The 27,576-nt window shown below is 42.1% G+C and overlaps 1 protein-coding gene across 2 annotated transcripts in view; it reads left to right on the top strand.

Moving 5' to 3' along the window:
- Positions 1–375: 375 nt before the first annotated feature.
- The window catches only part of LOC122410055 (uncharacterized), an 82,365-nt gene continuing 55,164 nt past the window's right edge, over positions 376–27,576 (top strand). For both annotated transcript variants that reach the window (XM_043418048.1, XM_043418047.1), the window contains exon 1: positions 376–930. In XM_043418048.1, coding sequence (XP_043273983.1) covers positions 858–930 — 73 coding nt within the window. In that variant the 5' untranslated portion in view covers positions 376–857. The remainder of the gene's footprint in view (positions 931–27,576) is intronic.

Here is a 27,576-nt window from a genome sequence, read left to right as displayed (position 1 = left end):
CGGAGGTGGTTGAGCCGCTAGAAGCTCCTGTGTTCCTCTTTCCCTCAGGGGATAATGCCACGTATATGATTATCTACCTGTACATATTGCGTGGGTGGCCCTTGGCTATGTATATACGCGTATATAAATGCATTTATATAAAACTGAACAAATGAATGTGCGAGTGTGTGTGTTTGTGTGAGGGTGTACATTTGTATATAATAAATACGACGAGTAGGGTCCGAGTGCCGCCCACACACCCCATTGAGAAGAGGGTGGAAAATGCGAGATATGCGCGCGCTGCGAAAGCACCTTTTGCACGCGCGTCAACCCGCCGCGATGTTCGCAAAGCTGAGAGGCGATCGCGCGCCCGACCAACAGTACGCGTCGGACCACCAAGCGTTTTGTCGCTTTATCCGAACGTGCCGTTATTTTCGGCGTCTTCATTCAACATTTCCGAAAGAAACGGAGAGCAAAGGGGGAGAGAAAATTGTCCGGTCGATCAGCCGGGAATGAGCGGATGGTAGCACGTTCGATTGGTAGCTTTTATGACACATGACGAATGAATTGAAATGATTGAAGTTATTGTTTCTTGAATCGGGTTAATCGCAGTGAAGTTTATTCTCATTTTTCACGTTGTTCCAAGCTTTTCGTTGTTTTTTGTTTCCTCTTGAAAGCGTGGTTTTAACTCGGCGACATTCATGAAGTCCAACGCTCCGCGACGTTGCTCGTGCTTGTTTTGTCCTTCCTATTCGTTCAATTAGCGTGCTTGGCGATGTGTCGAAACTCGCGATGAAGTGACTCGAGCAGAAAAGGATTTAAAAAAGGAAAATTTTTCGCACTTGGAATACGTGGGCCGGTGCAGTCACCCATACGGTATGGCAGACACGAGCGTATTGCGTTCCACGCTTCGGCTCCTGTTGCTGCTGACGGTTGCTGTCCTCGCTGCCGGTGAGTTTCACTTCTTTTGGAAAATATCGACGCTGGCATCGCGTTTGTTCGATATTCTCGCTACGGTGCGATCCAATTGAAAATGATTTTTTTCACCGCATCGAGCTCACGCGAAAGCAACTGCTGGAGGGGACGCGATTATTCTGCAAAAAATAATGTTCCTCCCAAGCAGCGCTCGGTCTCTAACCCTCCATCACGCTTACATATTTTTACACGAATTCTATCTAGACGAAGAAAACTTCGATTTGACCAATTAAAACTTTTATTCCCGAGTCTCCGGCTCGGAGTTTCAACGAACTTTGCATAAATTGTTTTTCCGCGGGGGAGTCGTGATAGAAAAATGTCATTCAATATTCCACCCCCGGCTTCATTTGTCTTGAATTATTAGAGCTCAATAACAGTTTCATTTGTCGATAGCAGAACGAATTTCTCGTGAGATTATAATTTATTTTCGACCTTATTATCATCGATCTAATGAGCGATGTCGAAATGGCTCATTAGTCGATTTTGCCGCTCCAATAACACGATCAAACGCGAAAAGCGTAGGAACTCATTCGGGACGGTTGGAACAGAGCTCGGCGTACAGACAGACACAGGGATAAAGAGGAAAATGATAGGGAAAGGGTCAAGGAGCGAGGTTTACGGTCTTTTAGTTAAAACGCTCGATCCCCTCCAGACTCGAGGAGCACAAACACCGGATGTCTGTTCTCATACGCATTCACGATATTCAACATGTTCCTCCCGCAGTCGTCCATCTCCATCTATATATTCGTACAAGAAGTTACTCCGAAGGAGTTGCGGCACGCGATTTAGCCATGCAGTTGCATGCATGCCTCGCGTGCACATCCACAGGTGAGAGTGCGCACTCGCGATGATTCGAGCGAACGATATCGCGCTTGCGAATTGAGAGATGCACTATCCCGGCTGCAATATTATTACACGCCTGGCTCACTCTATCCGAGCTCGATGAATCCACTTGATTAATTGAAAAAACATTTTGATGCGCGTTCTCACCTTCGATTGCACCTCATGAATTTCGGGATTTATTTATCCAGGAACGCAATTACGTTGATGTATGGAAATGGATATTCGGGCGTGCATATGAATTTCGTAAGTACGTGAAAAATTCATTGTCCGCTGGGAACGAATGCGTTCGTCATTTGTTCCGATGTTGTTCAACAATGGTAAGTATGCAAATTTGATTTGCCGGCGATTCGTCCACGCTCGTCCGGCAAACAACAGAAGCGGATACGCAGGGATGCTAATGAAATTCGAGGGTTTTTATCACCGGGAGGCCTATTTGCACTCCGCTATACGTAACCGGTTTCTTTGAAGCTCCGCCAGCAGGGAAGGGATCCGATGATTTGAATTAGCCTCCGGCTTCGGAGCCCCGATTCATTCCAAGTGAATTTCAGCTCCTCATTTCTTCCTCGATACTCGCTCGTCTTGTATACGAGGCGCGATATACATCTCGATTACAAAGTAAATCGAATAATCAATCGGTCCGCGCGGGGCTGATATACCAGAACCGAGAAAAATAGGGGAAGAAAAAGAAGCTGAGGCAGCACCGAGAGTAAGAGATCGAAATAACGAGACAATAGAGCGGAAAAAAGAGTCGAGCGGAAGAGAGCAGAAAGTGGGCACCGGAGGCGCGAGAAATAAACGAGAAAGTGCCCGAAATCAAAGAGCACGGGAACGTCTTCACTAGCCATTGATTTCATTAGATGACAAATTCGAAACTTTCAATGAATTTTAGCATCTCTTTGTGGACTTGAATACTTCCGAAACTGTCGAATAAAAAACTGCATGCGCTGCTCTTGAAGCTTTTCACGAGTTCATCGGTTGGTAAAAACTTTGAAAAACTAACGAAAACTGCATTCGGTTCAGCAATCGACGCGAATACGTGTGTGCATGGCTAAGCGACCTCTGACCGAGTACTCGCCACATCGAGAACACACATTTCGCCACATTTCGGGAGATTGGCTGAGTCGCACAACGAGCACGCTCTTATCGCTCTTGATTAGATCGATTTTTACCGCTTTTTTCTAGTTTCCAAGGCATCACTGCGGTCGATTTTCTAGCGTGACATTCGGCGTATTTTTCTTGAAATAGTACACGATAAGGACAAAATATTGCAGGCAAAAGCGAGGGCAAAAGAGGAGTAAGAGAGGGATGAATGATAGAGGAAGGTAATTCGAAGAGCACGAGAGAGGAGCTTGGAGCGATGGGATATAAGAGATGGAGGGCGAGCTGGGATGGAGCGAACGAGGCCTGCAGTTCACGCCGGGGGCGCATTCCCCAAAGAGATTATTTCGATGCTGCGCGTTCACGCGATATATCTCTAGCATCAATCGACAAGGCAAATTTAGTTAAAGCTAAAATTCCATGAGCTCCACTCACAGTGGAACTTGTACCAATCGCGTTTATTAACTAAACGACCTCTCCATGGTTACCTGAGCATCAGACTGTTCGTAGAACCTGATCCACTCAACTCCACTTCCATTTTCAATAACCTTACAAACTATCCTTATATCGAGATTATTATAATGCGAAGATGCATTGGATACTCACCAATCTTTCGTGGCACTGCGTTTAAGGAAGTTCACCTGATTCCGAGATAGTCAAAAGAAAAGTTATTGCGACTGGCGTACTCGGTCCAGTGAGTTTGGCAACGCCGCGACCTCGTAACTTGTACTGTCTGTAGAGCTGTTATTGACAGAATTTTTCACGCGCGTTCGTGTCATGATCAGTGTTCAAACGTTCGGTAAAATTAAAAAATGGCAGAAACGTCTAAAAAAACAAGTTTTTATCAATTACATCAATATTTTCTAACCCGTCTTTCACATTTTATTGAAAGTTCCTAGTGTAAGTTGCGTCCATCGGAAAACGTAGTCTCCGGTTTCAAAAAGCGCGTCGTTGCAACGTTGCCATTATGAAAATAACATAAGGGTTAAAATCCCAATAATCGTCATTTTTCGAGAAACAAAATTATTGATTGCGAACTTTATAAGTATTGAATGGATTTTACGAAACTTCAAAGATATTTTTCTATCACTTATGGAAGTTCCTGCGAGAACTGTTTGTCAATGCCTGCAAATTTCGTATATAAAAACGAGAAAAACATTGAAACCCGTAGGAGATTGTATTAATTTGGAGAATCCGTTTGAGTTTTTTTCTCACGAACAAAGTGTGGCCTTAAAATTTCGACAGGACATTTTTTTAATTATTTACTGTATTCAAATAAGTTTTTAATCGAAATCTCTTTGTTAATTCGATTACCAGATGAACTTTTTTTAAAAAAATATCAGACATTGAATCCTCCTTTATGAGCTACGATTGTGACGCGTGGATCAACTGTTCATCGTCATCGCTTTTCCGCGGTTCTGATTAGTTCTCGCCGTCATTGCTCGTATAGCTCGCGTCTTGTGCAAAAGTTTCACTCAATTAATGGCTTCAGACTTTGTCTGATCTGGAATGTCACAATGACCGACTACGTAGAACAATTTACAAGGAATCGAACGCCCGCATATTTTGAACGTTATGTTAACTGTTGAAAAAGCAAAAACGTGAAAAATTTTTATCAAAGATTCATGTTCCAAAGGTGAATATTGGAAGCTAAATATTCGTCGAATGTAAATGGGGCGCTCACGTTGACTTGGAAAGTAGATGGCGCTTAATGAAATGGAAAATTGAATAACCCAGAATTCATGTATCTGTGTGTGCTGGGGTTCCCGAATGAAAATGGTGTTTCTTGGAAATTTTCCATGGGCGAGCCATGAAAGGAAAGAGCCAGAGAGGAAATATGTGCACGAAAAGTGAATGTTGGGGGAAGGATAAAGGGTCGGATGCAATCAACAAAGTTCGGCAAATCTTTAGCGAGCAGTGAAAATGTAAGTTCTCGTCGAGTAGAAAGTACGGGAAATTTTGCACTCGCCGCGGCAAAACGACCAGGGTCGGTAATTCTTCGCCATGTTACTTTTGCCATCCTCCGACGAGCTCGGCTACTTTTTTCTTCGTCGTTGTTCGCCCGTTTTTCGAAGAAAAATAGAACAAAAACACTGAGGCTAGGAGAGCTTTTACGTGGATTCTCGCGGATAATCGCGGACGAGGGAGCAATATCCTTGGAAAGGTACTATCCTCGTGGCCGCGCGGATTTTCTTTTCTCCCTGTGGATTCGCTTCTTGCTTGCACTGCTCACCTTTAGACTCGTATGTGAGTTTACACGAGGTCTGGGAGAAAGGAGACAACGGGGCAATATGAGACTCGGTTCGAAAGGATTTTTGACTTTCTCTGCACTCTTTGAAAAAATTTATCTTCTCGAATTCGTTGTTGGGGATGTCGCCTCGTCCCTGGGCCCTCGATGTGGCAATTTATGAGGAAAATGCGTTCACGCTGCTACGCGTCTCGCAGCGTTCTTTGCCAAGATACTGAGGGAAATTTATTTGTAAATTTCAACAGTGCTTATCGTCGAATGAGATATTGAAAGGAGCGAAACGAACCGAATGAAGATTAATGAGTGGGAACGAATTTTCTCCGGTGTTCCTCATTTTACTCTTTCTTCTGCGTTTTCCTTTGGCAACCTATTTTCTCTAGTATTTTGCTCTACTTGCGTGGGAGCAGGTCTTTTAAAGATGAGAAATACCTGGTCGGACTAGACAACTTTCTTTTATTGCACATGGACGAATAGACGTTTTGCGAGAAAGGTGAAAAGAATTACGAACTGTTGGAGTTAAGCTTCGTAAGATGAGGGAAAAAAGTGAAAGAGAGTGGCGATAGAAAAAACAGAGTGGCAAAGCAACAGTATTTTTTGCGGGCCACTTCATGCCAACGCAGTCTGAGTCCGAGGCTCACTTTTTATTCTCGCATTGAGTCGCTTTTCTCCCGATGTTGCTCGGCTGAGTTTACCTGAAAAATTATTTCAATTCGCTACTCGCGGAGCGAGAGTTCAACGAATAATTAGAAACGGCTAGGTCGAGGCCAGCACGGCGGTTGCGAATTTTTTAGCTTTCTTTCCATCTTTTCTTTCCCTGTGTGCATATTCGAAGAAGAGAGAACGTGAAAAGTGTGAATATTTTTGAAAGTACGCGTTCCAGCTGGAAACCGAATCCGAGGAACGATGATATTGAATTTCTCTTCTTTTTATCTCTCTTTGAATTGGTCTCGTGGAAAAACGCTCACAAAACTTCTAAATTACGGTCCTCGAACTCGACGCGTCGAGATTCTGGATAAAATCATATTTTCTCGTCGCAAGCTTAACGATAAAAGGAAATGGAGATCGATTGGAGGTCACGAGAGTCAATTTGACGATGGAATTTCTCGAGTAATTATATTCCGAATTTTTTCTAATCCTCATTATTCTTTCATTGGTCAATTTAGTGAAAAAAAAAAGAGTTTCTTCTTCGAGTTAATGAGAATTTAAGGATCTTATTCTCGCCCGCGAGCACGGGAGCTCCGGATTTTCCGTATTCTGTAGTTGAGCGTACTCAGCCTCGTAATTGTTAACTTTCATGGTACGCTCACAAGAATTTTAACAGGTGAAATAATTTCTTGATCCAGAAATTGCGCTCGAGCTTCCAATGCTGGCAGAAATGGAGCACCCACGACTGAATTTGGATAAATAATTCAGCGAAATTAAAATCCTTTACAATTTTTTTCAAATTTTCTCTCTTATGTCGGATCCTTCACCCACGCTCCTTTCAACTCGAACCCCAGAGGCTATTTTTCCATTTATTTTTCTCTTCCACCTTTGCTTACACAGCCTTGATGAAGTTTTTACTGCCCGTACTTTCCCACGATTATCAAGGTCTTTTGTGAAAAATGAGGGAAATAACCCTCGTTTTAACCGGGTTTTTCAGGCAGCTTCGTGCAAACGAATCTAAATTTGTTCCGAAAAGAATTCACTTCCTTTCCTTAGTTTATTTTATTTCTGCCATTTTTCACGCTTTTTGATTTTGTATTTATGCAAAGAGAGTCAAAATATACTATAAAAACGAAGACAAAATAATTCAATTTTTTAAAATTATTCCACTAATTTCCATGTTCCTTTGAGATCCGTCAAGAATTTTGTCCCCTGCAAATCTTTCGCACCGCAAGCTAATGCGTCGAATTTTCCCAAGGGCCAAGGGAAATTGTGGAAACCTCGGCGGAAAACAGAAATGAAATTTCTGTTGGTAAGCAGCAGTATTAGAAACACGGAAAATCTGCCTCCTGCTCATAACCATGCTCGCTAGGTGCGAAAATCGGAGCACCGGGGGGCTGCTCGACCTAAGAGATCATCAGAAAAAGAAAAGGAGAGAAGAAAAACCGAGTCGGTCGAGCCATTTTTACAATTGGACGCTGCGTTTCTTGCAGTTTTGTTTCTCAGCGTTCGAAAGCACTCACTCGAAGTATTTCCGGAGTTTCTGTGTATAAAATGCAATTTTCAATAAAAATGATTTCCGAAGTTTCATTGGCTCTTTTAGACACGCGAAGTCACAGTGTTACGGTACGAATTCATCGTTTTCACCCTTCGATGGCTGCTCGTTCCATTGGATAAGAATCGACAGAAATAGGATCAGACTACGTCATAACAAAAAGCAGGGACATAAGAGAACTTCAGAAACCGAAGATGCAGGTCGCTCTTTTTAAGCGCGTCCACATTCGGTGGTCGTTTCGTCGCCTCGCTTCATGGCTGCATTCCATTATTTTTTGTCCTCCAACATTTCTACGTATACATAGTATTTTTTTCAACAAAAAGTGGGTCAACATCTTATAAAATGAGGTACTTCGCGTGATTTGGAGCTGGCAACACGCCCGAGTCTCTCAAACCTTCTGTTGAAAGTTGGTGAAACGGTAACGTTGCTCGTTACTAGTGGCAGTAATTTTTTTCCTTTCCGATTTTTCCGCTACCCGCACCATTCATATATATTCAGGTTATAATCTGAAGGAATGACCTATTCAATATATTTCATTCGACTACGTTTATTGCGGAGCTTTTGGAGATATTTCTGGAAGGCTCGAACTCCATTTTTTCAGAAGGAACCTTCGGTTGCTTCGGAGTGAGCTCTAACTCATGCGATTTTCCTCTCGAACTTGATGGATGCGTTCCGGAAATTGATAAACTCGAAGTACGCATCGTTCGAGCAAGAAAAATGTTCGCTCATCCATTGAAAAGAGTCACTGAACTTCGTTCGTATATATATTAATTGACGTTGACAATTTTTTCCCCACGGATTTATGTTGCGAACAATATTTGTGTTTCGAATATTTATGGGCGTCGCGCGGTAATACATCACGCAAGTGCTGCGGCATGATAAATTTCAGTTTTTATTATGATATCCACCCGGCCGCTACCTCCGCCTCCAGTGAAGTGAGGTCAGACGACTTATAAAGTCCTCCTATCTCCGGAAAAATCCCCGGACGACTTATGACACCCCCTTGATGCATGTGGTACGTGGAATTAATGTTGAATCGCGGGAGGAAACTAGTCCAAGGCCTCTGTGCAACGTCGTTAACCCCGTGTGCAAGCAGGCCGTTCGTGGCACGCGGGCTCGAAGATCGCAGGGGCTCGTGGTCGATACTTAACGCCTCCGTTCACGGCACCGCGCTCCACACATACGCAAAATTCAGCACACATCCATCGTAACATTCGCTGCTAGAACTTTCGTAATATACCAGTTGCAATATCGGACTCGTACTTTCGGCTGCGAAGTGCGAATATAGGGTGGCCCAAAAGTCGCCGCGTTCGCGAGTGGCGGTCGTCAAATGGTCACTATAGAAATTTGTGGCGCTAATCAGGCGAATCTGACACGCGTGACTGCGCAAAGTTTTGGGTGATTTCATCGACGAAGCTCGTGTTGCAACGATCGTTACGCGGCGAGTGAAAATATCCGAAAATCTCATCCGTGCAGTTTTGACGCGGAAGGAGCGAGAAAATGTTCATTTTTCTATTTTTAATTTCTATTTTCCTATGCCTTCGGGCGAGTACGTTCTTCTAATTCGGACAATTGCAATTCCATCTTTTGCGTTCGAATGGCTCGAGGTACGTCGTGGCATCCGCACCGGTTTTCCTCTCGTTCTTAGCATTATTTTCATTCCTTGTACAACGTCGGTGAGGGTGAACGAAAAAAGGGGGAAAAACGAGTCGCAGCAACAGGACCGGAACTCTCAAAGTATTTGCCCAGTTTGCCCAACATATTTTTCCCCCTACATATATGTACATAACTCAAGGACGAGTCGCTCGGGTAAAGCATGACCCAGTCTGCTTTCCTTCGCTTGGAAAATCCGTAATATAATAGTAGCGTGTTGGAGCGAAAAAAATAAGAGAGACTCACCAGATAAAACAAGACAAGAAATGCCCTCTACAGTGTTCACCGAGGGAGAAGGTGGTGCGAGAACAGCAATAAAATCTCTCGGGTTTACGATGTAATCAAATAGTTTCGTCAGTTCAAAAATACTCGTACCATAATTTCCAATTAAAAAGCGATTTATATTTACCAAGTGCCATTTTTCTTTGTTTGGGCAAGAAAATTTTCAAGAAATTACGAGGCTAATTGCATTAAGTCGAAAAGTTTCACCGGAGATAGAATTAAAATGTTTGAGAAAAGTACACGATTGGAGAGTGACACTGGTTGGAGCTGTTTGAAACTGGAAGAAGGTCAACTGTGAGAAAACAATCAAGAGAAATTGGGGTTTGATTAACGACATCGCGTTTGACAAGGAAATGTGAAAATTTTCCAGATTGAAATGTTATCCGAGCCCGTGACTAATCCGATTTCCATCAATTCTCGGAGTCTTTCATTTGTATTATTCTCACTTTCACTTATAGCTGGTCCTTTCAGTTTAGCTCTCTCCGGGCTTTTATTTTTCTTCAACTTTTCCAATTCTACTCTGACTTTTTGAATCCATTTGATCGCGTCTCTTTTCTCTGCACTTGGCCCAACAATGCTTGTCCGTCTAATCCTCCTTGTTCCAGAATCTTACACTTTGCCAACTTATGCTCTAACGAACACTCATTCAAGAGCCAGATGCTGCATCCCCTATTTACCTTTTCTCGCTCCTAATTTCTGTTCCGTTCTCCTTCGTTCTTGCCTCGTTCTCTTTACCACCGTTTTCAAACAACATCGCCTTCCCCCTTGCCTCCTTTTCTCTCACCCTTTCGCATCTTTTCTTCTCTCGCTCTTTTCGACTTTCAGGAACGTTGCCAGCTTCTGCCTTATCCGCTATTTGTACCTCTGGTTATTCCTTGATTTCCATATTTTTTATGTGTCCATTATCCGCGTTTCTCTCTTTTTACACATTCTATTTTCCTCTTCTTCATACCTACAGTCATCTACACTTTTGTAGTTTCGTTACCTTCGTTTCCTCTCTTCCATTTCATTTTTATCCCTCCTTTTTGTGTCGTTTTATCTTTCCGTTTGTCTTCATTCATTATTCCTCTTTTAATATTCAAATTGAACTATAGAGAACTGTTAAATATTCCATTGTGACGTCGTTTGACACGACTTCAATCTTGATAACGATCCGACTGGATCTATAACCAGAACCGTCAAAGCTTTTTTTCCTACTGCCGTCGTCATTTCGCATGCTTTGTAAGTTACTCGAGAGCATAATCTGCCACAGTGTTTTTGAGGAAAATTTGTGATTCAACATTGGAGGGGCTCGAAGGGCGTAATACTCCGATGTATCATCGATTTATGTGTTCCCGCGATGCCTATACAGAAGGATTATTGGATCGAGTCGTAGCTGCGATTCGAGTAGCGATTTACCTTTTTGATATCCGACTCCAAACGGCTGAGAATCAAAAGAATAGCTTTTCTTTTCAGAGCATTTCCATGCGGCTCGTTACGATCTCCGCGTCGGAATTCTCAATCGAACTTCCAATTATCTCGGTGATCAATGAGACAGAAGCGAATCCGTTTCATAGTCGAATATCATTCGGATTTCAATGGAAAATAGCCTACAAACGAATGCGTCGAGTAGTGATGGAAAAAAAGCTGTGAATTAGCTAGAGCAGGCCTCGAATGAGACCAGACGCGTTGCCACTCTTTGCTACATACGTGGAGTGGATTTAATTTCAAAGGGAACAGGCTCCTACTCGGTAACGGAGTGTGTGTCGTCCATTAGCTTTTAACGTTGATGCTCCAGCAGTGTGAGCCAGCTTCGAGCACTATGCTGTTTTGACACATTCCCTTTTCCCCTCCTGCTCTTTCGCCCCTTTTTGATACTCCTCCTAAAGCCTCGTTTTTCTTTTTCCCTCGATCTTTCCCTCTTCCACTTTTCCCTCTTCTCCCGTCTTTCTTTTATTTACGAGCCTGCAGTCCGCTGCACTCTACTGAAAAGAACATCAGAGCTCCCACACACATGTAACAGATTTTTCATCCGGTTTTTCCCGTTTTTTTGCTGCCTCCTTGTAACACGGTTTTTGTCGCGTCATACAACGCTCGCACACCTGCTCCAATTAATTCACTCCCATTGCCAGTGCTCCCTAATCGCCTCTTCCTCGTGTTTGTCCCTCCATTTATCGATATCCGCGAACATGTCGAAACGTGACGCATGCATTGGCTCCAACTCTGGACATGCAAAGTTACCATTTCCCAATGAATAACCTGTCGGTTACACGCCCAATTTCTAAAAGTAGTAACTCCCAGTAATTTAAAATGTTTCATTGTTCCGAGTGAGTTTCAAATCCATCGAAATTCGGCTTCGCGACGGATATTTTTTATCACGCAGTATCTAATTAATCAGAATCGACTTCTCGTAATTCTCGTATCAGCGGATTATTTCCTTGACGGATGTACTCGACGTGCGCGCTCGCGAATCTCCATATTGTTGTAGGCTAAACGAACTGAGCAGCCGGGGAAATGAGAATCCTTTCTCAATGCTTTCCTCGCCGGAGCTTTCCTCATCTCCGGCTTCGATGGTTTCAGATTCTAATGCTATCGAGTCACATTCACTTCCATTCTATTCGCCCATGCACGCCAACGGAAACACGAGCATGTTCCTCGAATTTCCTCGAATCGTCCAACGATCGTTTTCCTTCAGGGTGTGTGTGGGAGCTCATTTAATCAAGCGCAATATGAAACCCGCCTGCGATATTCGATCGATCCGTTCTCGACGTCATTGATGCCCCATACCTATTTAGAATCGGATCGGTCTTGTGATAAAATATTTCATTTAAAAAAACTTCTCGGTACGAGTCCCCAACGGAATTTGAAACTTTGTCGACTGTTTAATCGCCCCGGTGATTTATCGCTGTAGAGATAACTGCGTGCGCTCCAATCCTTTCATAAAACCCTATTCGTTCGAGTAAACTGCTGATTTTAGTGTCAATTCACGCGTTAGAAAATGCGACTACACAACGCAGTTGCGAATAATCGATAGCGGTGGAAGGCATCCCAACGCAAAATATCTTCGTTGCACTCATATTCGTGGTCTACCAATCCCCGCGAGAATTTGCTATATTCGTTTCTAATCCTCGCCTCATAATGCGTGTCTACAATCGCAGGCATAACTCCCTTTGACTCAGGAATTCACGTACGATCCGAAGTATCTCGTGTGCACCGTTCAAACGATGGGGGGAACGTTGTTTGTAAATAAATAAACAATTTAATGGGTTTTGAGATTCGATCAACATATTTCGGGGACGAAAGAAAATCTAAGCCAAACTGAGCACGTCGCTCTTTCGTGGAGGTTCGTAAGGTTCAGTGTTCTAAAAGGTTGAAAAAAACCGCATGGGCTTCGTGTTATTGACTTTTTTTCAAATTTATTTAAATTACGAAAAATAAAAGTACCCACATTTGCTGTCCTTTTTCTCGTCGTGGAACGCCTTGCGAATTAAAGGCCGTTGAGAATTTTGTCTCGGCAATAAAAATTGTCCCACTTCATGCGGAATATCTCGTGTACCTTTACTAATACACATAATAGTCTACCGTTTATGCGCCAGTGAATGTTGGAGAGAGCGCAAGATCGTATATTTCACGGGGTCCGGACCGCAGTGTATAACAGAGGAACATTGGAGCGAGGGATTTTGGCTTCTGGGAAAAGAGAGGGAGCGAAACTCCGTAATATTTCCTCCGACATTTTATCTCGTTTTCTCTCGTCCTCTTCCCCCCGCCCTCTCACCCTTTTCTTTCCACTTTTTTTATTATTTCTCATTCAAAACCTCACATTTATCGTAATTGTGGTGCATTACTGCTATGCTATCATCGCGGGGAGAAAATGCACGGGGGGCGGGGGGTAGAAGAATTTATATCGATTTGGATTCCCATATCTCGTAATGCACTTTTTTCCCTTGTAATTTTATGTTCTCATAATTCGTTCAATTATTCATTTCGTCAATCGTGCATCGAGTCGACTTTTTTCTGTTAATAAAAACTTTTCGATTACGGCGTCCCTTCCTAGGAGAATAAAACTCAAATATTTTCGATAATTCGATGAAATAACTTCGATTATTGTATCACGTTAAGAAATGCATTAAATTTTCCTATCTGTTTCGCTTTATCATTTAGAATTCATATAAACCGATTCTCTGATATTGGTTTCCGGAAGATTAAAACATTTGATAAACATCAAAGGCGATATTTACTTTCCATGCAATTCGTACAACTTCTGTAAGCAAAATTAGATTGAAAATAACACACACTCGAAATGAATTTTGTTCAAGAGTACATTCGCGTTATGCAACGCTTTGGACCGTCGAATTTTAACTCTCATTTTTTCTGAAGAAAGAAAGAAAAGGTTGAAGACTCGCTCGATTGGATATTGATCGTTCGTAAAGAGTAATCGAGTTTTTAGTGCATCGAAAAAGTGAGAAGCTGTTTCGGTTGGCTAGAAGTTTCAGTTTTCATCATATTTCCGTTTATGATCCATTTTTGCGGGTAGCAATAAGGCTTCCCATCGTGTGCGCCACGGTGCGAGCTTTATACGCTTTCGATCAATATTTCTTTTTTATTAGACTTTTATTACACTTTATTACTCGATTTTTATGTCGGAGCGGGCGCTTTGGATGAAAGTGTTTTTGGCGTTTCGTTTTCTCCATGAAACTCCTTCCCACCACCTCCTTGCACACCCAATAATAACTTGGAAAAGCTGAGAATTCTTTGAAGCTTTTTACACCGGTGCGCGCCGAATACCGATATCGAACCTTCGAAAAAAGAACGTTTTGTAGAGACCTTACGTCCGACCACGGAGTCACCGAACTTGAGTAACGGGGCTCGAGAGATTTTTCATTTTCCGCACAACTCGCAAAAAGTATTTATTTTATGTCCAAAATTTAAAAATGAAACAATCGCAAAATACCCATCAATATCCTATCGTTCGATTATTTCATTCTTCCTCCTTTCTTTCACTCACAATTGATTTCGTAGGAGCTGCGCGTTTGCATTATTTTCATGAATTTTCGCGAAAATCAAAGAGAACCTAAAAAACACGGATTACTCCGCGCCTCGAAAGGGGAAACGAAGTTATAAACGCTGCAGCACCGATAGAAGTGACACGACAAAAGTAATGAATAATGACGATTCGAACGATGCGAAGCGCGAATGATCCAAAGCTTCAAAATGCTCGACGGTTTCCAGTAGCACGTACAGGTCATTCATTTTTCTTTGACTTTTATTCGCTTCTATTTACTTGTTTTTTATTCTTTTATATTTCTTGACCTCACAGATCTACGTGCCTCCATTTTCTCTCGAGCTCCATTTTTATGCTCCTTTCCGTATACAACATGCAGTGGACATTCGAGCGTCCGAGAAGGTAACATTCAACCAGTGGCTAGCGGGTGTTGAAAAGACGCGGTGATAAAATACGTTTGTATGTGTTTATATACAGAGTGTCGGCTCTGATAGCTCGACAATATATATATTTTGCAGGGGTTCTCCAGCTGTGGCCCCACATCGATGACCAGGGATCCAAGCCAGTTACGTTTCACCATCGATGCACCCTCCTCGTTTAATTCTCCTGTTTATTTATTTTTTTTCTTCCTGTATACGGGGCCATTTGATTCCCCCGATTGCTTTATTTCTCGGTAGGGAAATAATTAGTGGGAATATCCCAAGAACCAATAATATTTGGTGTTTGCGAAGGTCCGAGGCTCCCCGATAGAAGCCTCGCGATGTTTCAGCGCACTGCCGACGTCTCGCAACGTCACAGTTTCTATCGTCCGTTTCAGGTGGTCGCCTCACCTTTGCGCGGCCTTCGTTCCGGATCAGAGTCCTTGATTGATCGGCTGATCGATTTGGAAACCGGGAGAATGGGCACCCAATGAGGGGGGACGAGGGACCTGGTGGTAACCCTCGTCCCTGTTCAAAGTTGTTCGCCGGTATTTTGAGATTTTCGGACGTGCCCTATGACACGTTACGTAAAGCGTTGATGACGTCGATCGGGGAGTCGGAAGTTTTGGAAGTGGAACCGCGTCGCGAGAGCCTGAAAGCAGAATATTTGTCGATGGTTTATCATTTTTTTATTTGCGGATTTTACTATTTTTATAAACTTTTATCGATAATCGTATGGGCTTATTTCGGAGGGACTAAAAAACCTGAAAAATATTTCTAACGATGGCGCAAAGTTTGACGTTCGTGCTACTGAATAGGAATTACTCAAAATACATTCGTTTCGTGCGACGAAGCTCAATTGAACTTCTGAAATGTTTATATGCACTGCGACCGGACGCGGTTGAAAAATTGTTTCCAAAATAGTTTCGGTGATTATGAAGACTCCATTTAAGTATTGAAGGGATAACTCGCTCAACCTTCGTGGGGTCGGCTTTGCAAGCTTCGCTCATCGTTGCCCAGGTGCAAGTTTATCCGGGTCTTTGATAACGAGCCCGGTTTATTCGAAGCATCTACGAGGTGACGGTGGAATTAACCGGGTTTATCGACCAGGACTGGGGAAGGGGCGTCCTGGTTTGGCAACGTAACGAACTAACACCTCATCAATATCCCGTCCGTTCGAACCAGCTTAGAGGCATCGAATCACTTTGGGATTTTGAAAAATTAGCAATTCACTAATATTCGTCTGCTCCCGATGGAACAGTGAGGGATCGAACTCGAAAACCTTCGGGATTAGCCTGAAAATGCTTCATGTTCAACGATTCATTAATTTTCCAACCCGATTGATTTTCATTTGACGTTTGCAATTAAAATTGTATTTTCAGGGCTTTCATTCTGAAAAGTTGCACATTCCCCATCGCCTGAATAATTCGCGTACTTTCGAAAACATTCTCGTAGCGTTTATTTTTATTAAATTGACGATGATCCTGGCACTTATCGCTCACTGCATCCAGATGTTTCGAAAACAGTTTTCCCTCTGTCTGTTTACTGATTTTTTAATTCACGAGTATTTTGATGCAGCGACGTGCAAAAGTTTTCTCGAGAAAGGGTGCAGGGACGACGTTGCCATCCCGGTGGGAGAAGGACGAGGACGAGATGTGGGGGCAAAGGATCCTTTCTGGATGGAGAGAAAAGACGTAGAAGCGGTGGGGCCAAGGGGAGGAGAAGCGTGCACACCACAGACAATCTCGAGCCAAGAAACTATGCCAACTATGGCATTTGTAAACGCCTGCTGGTTCACTCCCAAAGGAACTAAGCCCCGGGAATCTCTCCAGTGATTTCTGTGCAACCCTGTGAAATCCTTTTCATCCCCACCTTTCTTTCGAGCTTTACATTCACGTAGATTGAGGCATCAATTTATATTTATAGCTGTTCACTATATAAGAAGCTTGATAATAAAGAGCCTTTTTTATTTCCTTCCCCGAAGCAAAAGTTATCTGTCTCTCGCCATTAATGTTTCTCACCTTTTTCCTAGGGAATGTGAACGCTTTTTTATCGTCAGCTTTCAAAGTTGTTCGCAAACATTGGTTTGCGTCAGGCTGTGGCCTTTTGCAATGGAAAATATGAATGGACATTTAAATGGGCATTCGGACAATGAACGAAACTCCAATTCTTGCCAATTTACTGTTTATTCGTGCATTAACCATAATTCATTTGTGTAATATGTTTGTTCTCTTCGTTATATCGAGTTTCGCCAATTATCAGAATCGACCAGATGTTCTCGTGGTCACGTCGATACACCGCTCCCTCTCTCTCTCTCTCTCTCTTTCGTTCAATATTTCTGTCTGGCCTTCTAGTTAATTATTATCCAAGATAAATGTACGCGAACACTCATTTACTAATCATTGAATTACCCTCAAATCGAGTTTTATTTCTCCGGTTAGTGTCTCAGTTATATAGAGGATGTCGAGCGTCGAGGTTTTTGGACCTCGAAAAACATCGCCTGTTTATTTCGCTCGTCACAGACGCTCTTCCTGCACTTGCTTTCTCCCTGTTTGACATTAACGTTTATTCCGATAATTCCACGACTACAAACTAATAAATTATCGTTGAATCGAATACAAACAATATATATTGAAGCGCTTAATCGTCTTTCGGTGTAACTCTACAATGGGCGATTGCTGTAAATTAACGATTTTTCTTGATCAACACGAAGATGATTATTGTTGTTGAGTGGCTCGCATAACAAGCGCAGGAAAACGAATAGTTTTTATGCATGCATGCGTCAACTCGATAAAACGCGTAATCGTTTATCATTGACGTACGCAAATAGGGGAACAAACTGGACCCTGTGAATTTGTGGTATTATTCTCTCAAAATGTGGAGTGCTGCGTTTCCCTCGTGCTCTCGGCCCTTTCTCTTCACTTGCTGCGCTGCCCCTTTCTCGAGCAGCATCCCTCGAATCATTGTCCGTGTTTGCTCGTATAAATTCGCATACGTAACTATGGATTATTGAGTTATACAACGCAGGTCGTTTCGACTATCGAAATCGCATGGGAAGTGACAGTTTGCGGGAGGAGCTAAAACGCGTATTTGGAGCAAAGCACTTTCGTTTCGAGGAGATTATCGGAAGAAACTACTCTTGGAATAATTTTTGCTTTTGTCCTGACAGTAGCTTCGTCGCATGATTTTGCACTCTGGTTATTTTCCATTGTTAACAAAAATTTGATAATAAAAAAACTTCGATGAAATGACAAATAACGTTTTTAGCTGAATTCCATACGATTTTTCCGGCAGAGAACCTTCGACCTCCGGAATTGTTGTGCGCACAATGAAATGATTGCACGCATCGGACAGAGTCGAAAAACTTTCCAAGTCGCTTTTCGCCGATCGGCCCCCGGCGCGAGACCGAATAACTGGCTATAAATAAATGGGGAACAGGTAGGAGCTGGGGACAGTATATTTGTGATGAAAAACAGTGAAGTGCCTATAGCTCGCGCTCCTGTTCGCGTTTCAACACTAATTTCCATATGCGTCAGAATATCTCTATATGCATTGCATGCGTTCTGCGTAAATTAACCAACTGGCGAAATGGGCAATTGGTGCCTCCGCATGCAGTGGTAGGAATGCACGGGGGCCCCGATGATTGATGATAAAATTCAGAGTGAAAAAACACGCGCCGAAGAGCGAACGAAGTTGGCTCGCCTATTATTCGAAATTGAACGAAACAAATCTGCACCGAACGAGAACTCCATAGGGTGTAACGTATTTTCATCACTGAAGCACTTTTTTTTCTCGTTCCGTTCACTTTTATTTTCGTCACGCGTGTTCTCTTCTCATCCCGAAAATAACTGGTGACTAAAATGGATCATACCTATATCAAAATCTCATCCAATAACATTTCTCAAAAAAAAAAAAAAACTTTTCGTCGCAGCCAAATGTGAAATATCATTTTTTCAATTCTAAAAGTATGTCATGATAGATGGCAGCCATCGATCTTTCTTCAAATTCCTGTGGGAGTTTCATATTATAAAATTCATTGGCCCTGAATTTATATTGTTACTTTGCAAACGATTTTTAATGATTTCGTCATACCATCCTGAGTGTATTTCCTCCTCAAAAGTATGATAAAATGAGATAATTTGCACGGAATTCCGAACTCCTTAGTTAGATTAAATTTCTCATTTAATTTCTCCGAGTCTCTGCATCGTATTGGATTCTTGGAAGATTTCACATAAAACTGTATCTCATGAAAGATCGTATCAATATCTATTCACGGAGAAACGACTTTACCTGAGTTCACGAGTGTGTGCTTGACGGTAATTTAATAGTGCGATCAAAATCTGTCCGATATTTGATGAAAATTAACATCGAAATATAATTTAAATAGAATGGGTGCTGGACATGAAAAATGATACTAATGACCAATAACGAGAAAATTTATGTCATGCTCGTTTAATTAATTTATTTTCACCTCGTTACGCTGCTACATCCACTCAGTTACGTTAGCCAGACGTCACATTATACTTTGGAACATAATTCAAACGGAATGAGACGAAAAAAAGAATGACGTCAAGTAAATGGTGGAAGTAATTGCTTCGGAACCTTTTCTGGTCGTTACAGTCTCCCTCCATTTTCTCATTAACGTAATCCGATTAATACAACATAAGATTCTTGGTAATACGACGTAGAATCTCAACTGGGGAGCGTAGAAGGCTACGAGCATCAAAGTGATAAGTTACTTTTGATTCATCAAAAAAAAAAAAAAAAAAATCGAATTATTTGCGCAGCACTGAACAATCGTACAAAGAGATTTTCCCGAATTCGATCCTTTTTGTGAACAAAAATCGTGTATAATTCCGCGGGCAGTAAAGTTATAGCATGGAATGTAAAACCAGGATTTTCGAGGCTATTAAATTTCGACAAACACTTGAACGTTTTGAATGAATATTTGAGAAAGGGGCGAGCGATTATTTCAATAATGTTCGAGCCAAACCTCGATATTCATTCGCAAAGCGAAGTTATTGTCTATTTAGAATATAGAAACAAAGGGTGTAATGTTTTCCCTATTGAATAGTTGAAACCTTTTGTTTGTAAATTCATATCGTAAACCAGCTCGACCATGTACTCTCTGATAACAGCATGCTGCGACTTGCCACGATCTTTTTCATTCAAATCGATCGTGTGATGGTTTTGGAGATTTTGTGAGCACCGCGAAGGGGACCGAAGCCCCAAATTTCAGGTAAAAACCTCATTGCTAATGGGAGCACACGGTTTATGGTTGTTTTATGATCATTTTTTTAATAATCCTAATAAAAAACGGTATGAATTAATACCAGTGATATTTCGGCCCCTTTTTTGTGTCACTGCCATTTTTCGAAAAACCTTGGACTCCGGAAAGTGACTCGTTACCCTGTTTTTTTTTTGGTAACTCCCATTCGTCGAAGCTCTTTCTGAAAAAAGTGGTTGATGAATACTTAAGGGGGTACCGCCGTTGCAATTATGATCGAGAAATAATTCTCTACCAATGATTAATAAATGTTGAGGCAGTCCACGATTCGTCGCAATAGTTAAAACACGTTGTTGAACTCTGATCTTTCGAGTTTCAAACGTGTCGGAATATCGGTGTTTTTTCCCCTGCCCGTACTGAACAAGCAGTCGAGTTTCCCTCGTTTTTCCACTTTGATGTGTTCTGATACTTGCGGTCACCCGCGAGCTTGGTACTTCATTAAAGCTCGTAGCATATTTAACAAGTCTGGAAACCCCTCTTTTTTAAACAGCTGCAGGCAACGCAGAGAAACAGAGCTGTTTCGAGGCACTATTTTCGTCGGCGGTCTGTGAACGCGATAAAAAAAGGCATGCGGATTGTCATTGTTTGTTAAAAAGTCCTGAAAATGAATGCCGCAATTCCCATGATTTCCTCCCGCAGAGCTCCTTCCCTAACATCATTTTCATTCCCCATTCCACAGTTTCAATTCCGGTTACGCATTCGCTTGTTTGAAATTTCATGTCCTGTCGGAATAGGACTTGATGAGGGGCCGCCGGGCTTGTAATCTTCGCGCGAACATCCCCCGATAAATATTCATTTTGTAAACGCGTGATAAAACGTTTTACGATCGAGAGCGTTTAAGAGCATATACGAGCACAAGTTTCATGGAAAACTCCGTTTAAATGGAATTTGTAGATCACTGAAATGGAAGGATGGAAAATCGAAAAGAAAATATCGGAAAATATTGATTTTCCTACATTCGTCGTAACGGTAACTATTGTCAGCGAATCTTCAAAAGATCCTTTCAATTAATAACAACTTTCGATGCGTTTCGTATTCATTGCATTTCACTGACGATTCCGTTTTTTTACAAATTGAAATCGGCATGTAAATGATGCCAAACACAATTCGAGTGCTTTCAACTTCGAAATATTTCACATGGAAATTGTAGGTACGAACGGTCGAGAGTGATACAAAATAATCTATCAACAACGTTGACAAATCTCGCTACTAAATTGAGTTTGTTATGATAAAGTTTACCTCTGTGAATGTGTAAACGGTGTTGTATGCTGTTATTAATGATGAAGTGCTCTCGCTGATAGTTTCATGAGCTGATTAAATCAGCACACGAGATTCACGTGAACCGAAAAAGGGAGGATGATGCAGCAAATGGATCCCTTCGGAAAATGATGGGCATTGGAATACCCGAGAATAAATTGGCCCCCGAAGTTCAGTAATTTAACAGTATCAAGGGTGAACGTGGATGAGAAAAATAAAGGAATATGTGATGGACCAACGAATATTCCCTGGTAGAGAGACAGGAAATGGATCGATAGTCATCGGAGCTTTCAGTCCCTCCATTACTTCGAAATTGTGGAGCGTTTTTTGAGAAAATACCCGGGTCCTATTCGGCTTTCATTGAATGAAAATCCTCCGGGTTTTTATGAGGACGGAGAGTTTCTGACGTTGAATGGTTGAGAGCGAAAAGATACGCTTTTACCAATAGTGGACTCAGCGGAAGAAGGAGAAATGGTATTAGAAGTTTCGAATATCACACTACAGTGATTAAATATATCTGTATGTATATCCGAGCGTCTTGTATATCAATACACATATGTAGAAATCCAACACCGAATGCAAGGAAGATCTTCGAGGAAGGAACGAAGACGTCACGAACTTGTCTGATAAATCCGCTCGGTCCAACACTCGTTCCTTTTTCTTCGCTTCCTCGTATACCCAGATATCTATCCATGTGTACAGATGCACGTGTGTTCGTGCAAAACAACGTTCCCACGTCGGGTGTCCGAGAGCAATCAACTTAATGGTCCGAAAGAAGTAATAGAGCGGCGATTGGGTCGATGCAAGTTGTTGTCCACGGACGAAGAAACGGAAGGAGAAAGAGCTGTGATGGGATGAGTACTGGCGAGTGAGATTTCTTTAAGAGAACACACACTTACTCTGATACACGTTTCAAGCCACATAGAAACATCCCGGGTCAGGTCAACGCTGCGCGTCTGTGGCCGTCAATAACTGTTCCAAAATATTTGAATTTTTTGTCCAGAATCAGTGTGGGTATTTGGCGTTGCTATAAAAGCTATGAAAACCAGATTATTTGTGACTTATTGGTATGACAGTGATACAGTTTCGCTGAGCTTTGGATTTTAATTATTGTAGCACTCAGCCGGAGCTTGGGTTCGAACGCGGTTGATTCATGTTGACTGACACTACTCGTTACTCTCTGGGATTCCACTGACTCCGACTTCATTTGCTAGTTACTCATGCCAAGGGCCTGAAATCATTGAAAGTTGACTTTTGGTCGATGGTGATGGATCCGTCGAGAGCACAGTCGTGCCGAAGCCTGCATTCGTTTGCGTGTGCCTTTTGTTTGTCTGTACTACTGCCAGGAATTCTACGGAGGTAGCATCTGTTCAGGCTCGACTTCAATTTACTTGTACTACTGCCAAGAGCCGGACCCACGTACGCTTGAATTATGCTTACTCGAACTACTGTCCAAAGCGTGTTTTGGCGCATCGGTGACTTCCCTTTATCAATCGCACTCTACCGGGATCAGAAGGTGATGGATGTTTGACTTTCGCTTATCTATGCTGCTATGGTTGAGCTCGATTTGGATCCTGGACGACTTTGAATCCCCGTCACTGGATTGTTTATCTCATCACTGTCTCGTGTCAACGTCGTTGGTCAATTCGCAACTTTTTGTAGCGTTATTCATCAAAGGATTTTATAACGAAATTACAGGATGCAGAAAAAAGACATTCGAGAGCCAGCTAGTTGCCGGAATGCTTAGTCTTTCCAGTTTTGGTTTGCTCACCCGAGCCAATACAATCGTTGTGCAAAGCACTTCGGTTTCGGTCGGGTAGAGTAGCGAATCCGCACAGGATTCGGTGCTTCGAGTTCTATCGTTCGGATTCCATCGGTGCTACTGGCGGAGCTAATTGAAAAGTAACGTAGCGGGTTTTGCATGCCTCTCGCACACGCCACATTCACCTTTGCAGTGCCTCAACCAGAGCACTGCTTTTAGTTGCTTCCGTGAAACCACTGGCGTTGTGGCTAATTTCCCGTGGTCTCTACGTGGCCATGTTTCACCCTAATGTGCTGAAACCACCGACCCGCAAAGCCGTTCCTACTCCTATTCGCGACCTCTTTTGTATTTTTCCTGCAAATATAGTGTCCAAAAAGTTGTGCCAGACAGCAAGACGGTAAGACTTGGAATTGAGTATGTTTCCATTGACACTTGGCTTTGGTGCGTCGTTGCCCGGATACCAAATTGATAGCGGCAGCGAATGCACTGTGGCCTTGGGGTAAAACAAGGTTATGGAGGTAGAGCACCTTTCCCGTGTGATCCTTCCTCGTTGGGTTCGATTCCAATCATTGGGACCAGGCCCAGCTTCCATCTCGCCTCAACTATTTTCCTTTCCCAATTCGTAATCCATGAAAAATCATCAATCAATACAAAAACCTAAACTACAATGTGCTGATGAGTTGGAGGATCATAGAAAGTAAGCATCCTTGTCAATGGGATTCAGGAGGGCAAGTCCTTCAGGATATGTTGCACATCAGCTAGAAAAGGAGAGTTTGATACGACTCCAGGCTCACCCTGTACAGACAATGCTTTGTTTTTTAGCTTACCTATAGATATACGTTGTTCAGTGTGCACTGCATACGACTGTGTACACGAAGTAACGCCGTATACATCGTTTTATTTCGCGCCAGGTGTCGTCAACTAGTTAGGATCCGCAAGGAAAAATCTACACCCCACAACTGGTATACAACCAGAGCAATGCCTGTGTCTGAGATTCACAGTTTCAATTTACTACCCGGATTACACGGGCTGCTCCGGAGCTTTTTTATGCTTTTAACGTTGTAGTGGGATTGCCCTTTGCTGTGTTATCACACACACACACACACACACACGCACTCAACGAAGTGGATACATACTAATATGCGGTGGCAAAAGTATGTGAAAGAAAATTCTGTGGATTCAATTAGTTGTTCCGATACGCTTTGGCCCTTGGAATTCGATTAGATTTGCTCTGATTGCTATCGATTAAAATCGGGACCATGTCGTTATAAAGTGTTGCGCAATTGAGCTCTGTCCAAACAAATGGTAAAATAATTAAACGACGAATTCGGCCGAACGACATTTCGGTCGATCCGCTACGCTCGAAATATCCTAAAAAAGGCTCCGATAAAAATAATTAGAGGAGAGAGGATCGATACTCGAAGTGTCTGAGTAGAATTTCAATGGCATGCCGCGGTGACAGGAGAGTTGTATACAGCGGAATTGTGTAGAGTGGAGCTTAATCCTGACCCGGGGAAATGAAGAGGCAAAAAATAAGAGCCGTGATCTTAATTGTGGTTGAGGGAAAAGTAAGAGGAAACCCTCCACCGACTATATACTTAACGTCACGTGGAACGTGGCAGGAAACTTCTTTGTTCCACTTAGTCGACGACGACGACGACGTCGCCGACGTCGTCTTAGTTTTTGTCCCATGCAAGCAGAGCCCTTTCTTGTGATATATACTTCGTACATATATAATGTGTTTCGTACCTTATGTGACGGATTCTTTTTTCTACCTAAACCAACTAACAACCACTCTTGTTTCAGATCTTTTGTAATTGTAGGAAAAAGGAACGTTAGTCACTCGAGGTGACGGTGATTTTAAAAATATCTGCGTAATCCGCAATAATGAGGTGTTTTACACTCGAATCTGCTGTCGCGTGGTCGTTTGATCTCATTAAATTCTTTGTAATCAGCTGATTTTATTGAGATTCTTTTTTTTAAGGCAATTATTTTTATTTTTCGATAATACGTCACGGCGGTAAGTTCCAAGTTCTTTGGAGCACGGACGAGGGGCGACGATGTTGAATAATATAAAAATGATTGAAAATAAAAAAATTACGATATTTTCATACTTTGAGGTTCATTTACTCAAACACGGAATAAAGGATGGAGCTAAAATATGGAAAGCATAACGGTCCAGTGGATGGAACCCGTAATTTCAACTTCTATTTAATTATTTTAACGATTTACACAAGAGACTCATTAGCGTAGGTATTTATTCGACCAAAACATAGCAGTTTACTCATTTCAATTACGTTTTCTCCACTCACGTTGTTATTTAAACTTTGTTGCTGCAACTTTTTCCACTTTGGGTGCGTTCCCTCTATGAATTTTCCATTCGACTTTTACATCGAGCAATTTTCGGATTAAACTGTTGAGATGAAAGCGCAAGCGTATGACCTTTGCCGGGTGCTCAAAAGTTTGACCTATTCGATGGATCCGCGATCGTAAATAGTTCGGAGTTTTTAATATACTTTTACTCGGCCTACTATATTTCGGTACTTTTCCCTCGAGAATTTTCCAGGAAGTGACGCAATTTGTACCGGTAATGTTCCCGAAATGACCCAACAAGTGTACCACTTATTTTGAGCTCGTTCGTATATGTTGCCAGTGAGAAGTCGCCGTGGGGACGCAATTTTGTGTGGCAAGTCACGTGTTGAGAACAAGTCTGTCACGGGGAGTTTCGCACAAGCAGTAATTCCACCATGGTCCGATTAAATTACCCCGAACTTTCCTAGTCGCTTTGGGATGAGTGGGCCCTGAGCAGGGAAGACAAGAGTTGGCCATTTCTCTTTCGTTCTCTCCCTTCCCCCCTCTCTCTCTCTCTCTCTCTCGTTCCTTTCCTATCTTGGTTCTGCTATTGTCAGAGGACTTGTTAGCTAAAGCAGGGGTTGTGATATCTTCTTATATTCGGTTCGCTGTAGTGTATCTCCATAGGCAACAGGGTGGTCTGAAAGTCACTCCCATGGAGATTGGAGTAAAAAAAATTATTTGTGCAACTCTGCAGATAAAAGTTCTCGAACATCTTTTTCCGACACTTTGGAATGCTGGTTGACCGGTAATCGAGTCGACCAATAGAATGGAAAACTGTTCAAGGGTGTACCGCGGAGAAAACAGTAAACGAGAACATATTCCTTCCTGATCCTGCTATTTTCTTATTCTGTGGCCGGGCAGGGATAAAATGTTGTGATGATTCTAATTTCGAACAGGTAAAATATCGAGTTTATAAACTTTGAATGATAACGCGGAGACAGAAGAATTCGACTAGAGGTTTCAATATCGAAAATAAATAAAGTAGAAACTTGAAGGTTCGAAGGACTTTTACATGGAAAATATAATGTAACAATCCCTCATCGAACGATGACTAAAATATCGTTTTTCCGAAAATTCAACCATCACTCTTTCGATTCATAAATTACTACGATCAGCAATACTGTGAATATTCACTATTTCAAAAATATAATAACGAAAGATTAAATATTACGGAGGTTGAAATACTGAAACACCAAAAAGTCGACCGGTCAAAATAAAGAAACGCAACGCAGCTCAAAGCACACGCGTCTCACTGCACTTATTTACTCAGACTGGTGATCTCCATTTTCAAACATCGTCATTTTGACTTTCGCCTTTTCGAGCCATGACTATTCCAAGTTTTATGGGCTCGAAAAATTCACTTTCGATTTTTTGCTACCCTATATTCTGGTCTACAAAACAACTACTCTCCACTTTGCATTCGAAAATATGAAATTTCGACATTTATATGGACTGTTAAAATTGCATTCGAAATGAAAACTATCGAAATATATGTCGTCGAGTAAATACGAATTCAAAGAAGGAATATTCGGTTAAATACGTAATCTGCTAAATAGTCGATCGGGGCTAAGAATTTCGAATTACTTATTTTTCTCCAATCTGATATTACAACTTTCAAAATTTCGAAATATCGACCGCTCTACAATTTCGTTATTTGACATTTTGATCTCTACCCGCGAATAGTTGTCGAGCAGTACTTTTGTGTCAGCCTGTATACGGGTGCCAGCGGTGGGTTCATCTTTTGTGTTGTCATAACTGTTACATGAATGAAACTCTCAAGGATATTCTTGTCAAAGAAAATTTGCTGGTTTTCAGGCTACCTATGTTATATCTCCCTTTGTCAACTTTCATCTCATCGGCATCCTTCGGTACACTAACCCTATAAAATGCAAATTTGTTAGCTGTCTCGTCGTCGCATCAATTCTGCGGGCTTTATCAGCGAGATTCCTTATTAGCTTTGGAAGGGAAGCCTTCTCAAGTTTAACCGCTGAAGAAAACCATTAGGAAATGACGAGGCATGGAATTTTCGACGAGAGCAGAAGCAGCAGCAGCAGCAGCAGCAGCAGGTATTGACAGCATTGTTTGCACAGATAGAAACAACTTTGGACGTTATTTCTCCTTCAAAGTACGTTTCTATTCCAATTCTATTTGCTAGCGTCATCGAGCTCGGATTTCCCTGATGAGAATGCATTCTCTGTAATTCGCGCCCTTTGAGAATTCAGGTTACGTGATATTAG

The sequence above is a fragment of the Venturia canescens genome, chromosome 4, assembly GCF_019457755.1.
Source record: "Venturia canescens isolate UGA chromosome 4, ASM1945775v1, whole genome shotgun sequence".
NCBI lineage: Eukaryota > Metazoa > Arthropoda > Insecta > Hymenoptera > Ichneumonidae > Venturia > Venturia canescens.
Note: the sequence above shows the minus strand (reverse complement) of the source record. Positions and strands in the feature narration are given on the sequence as shown.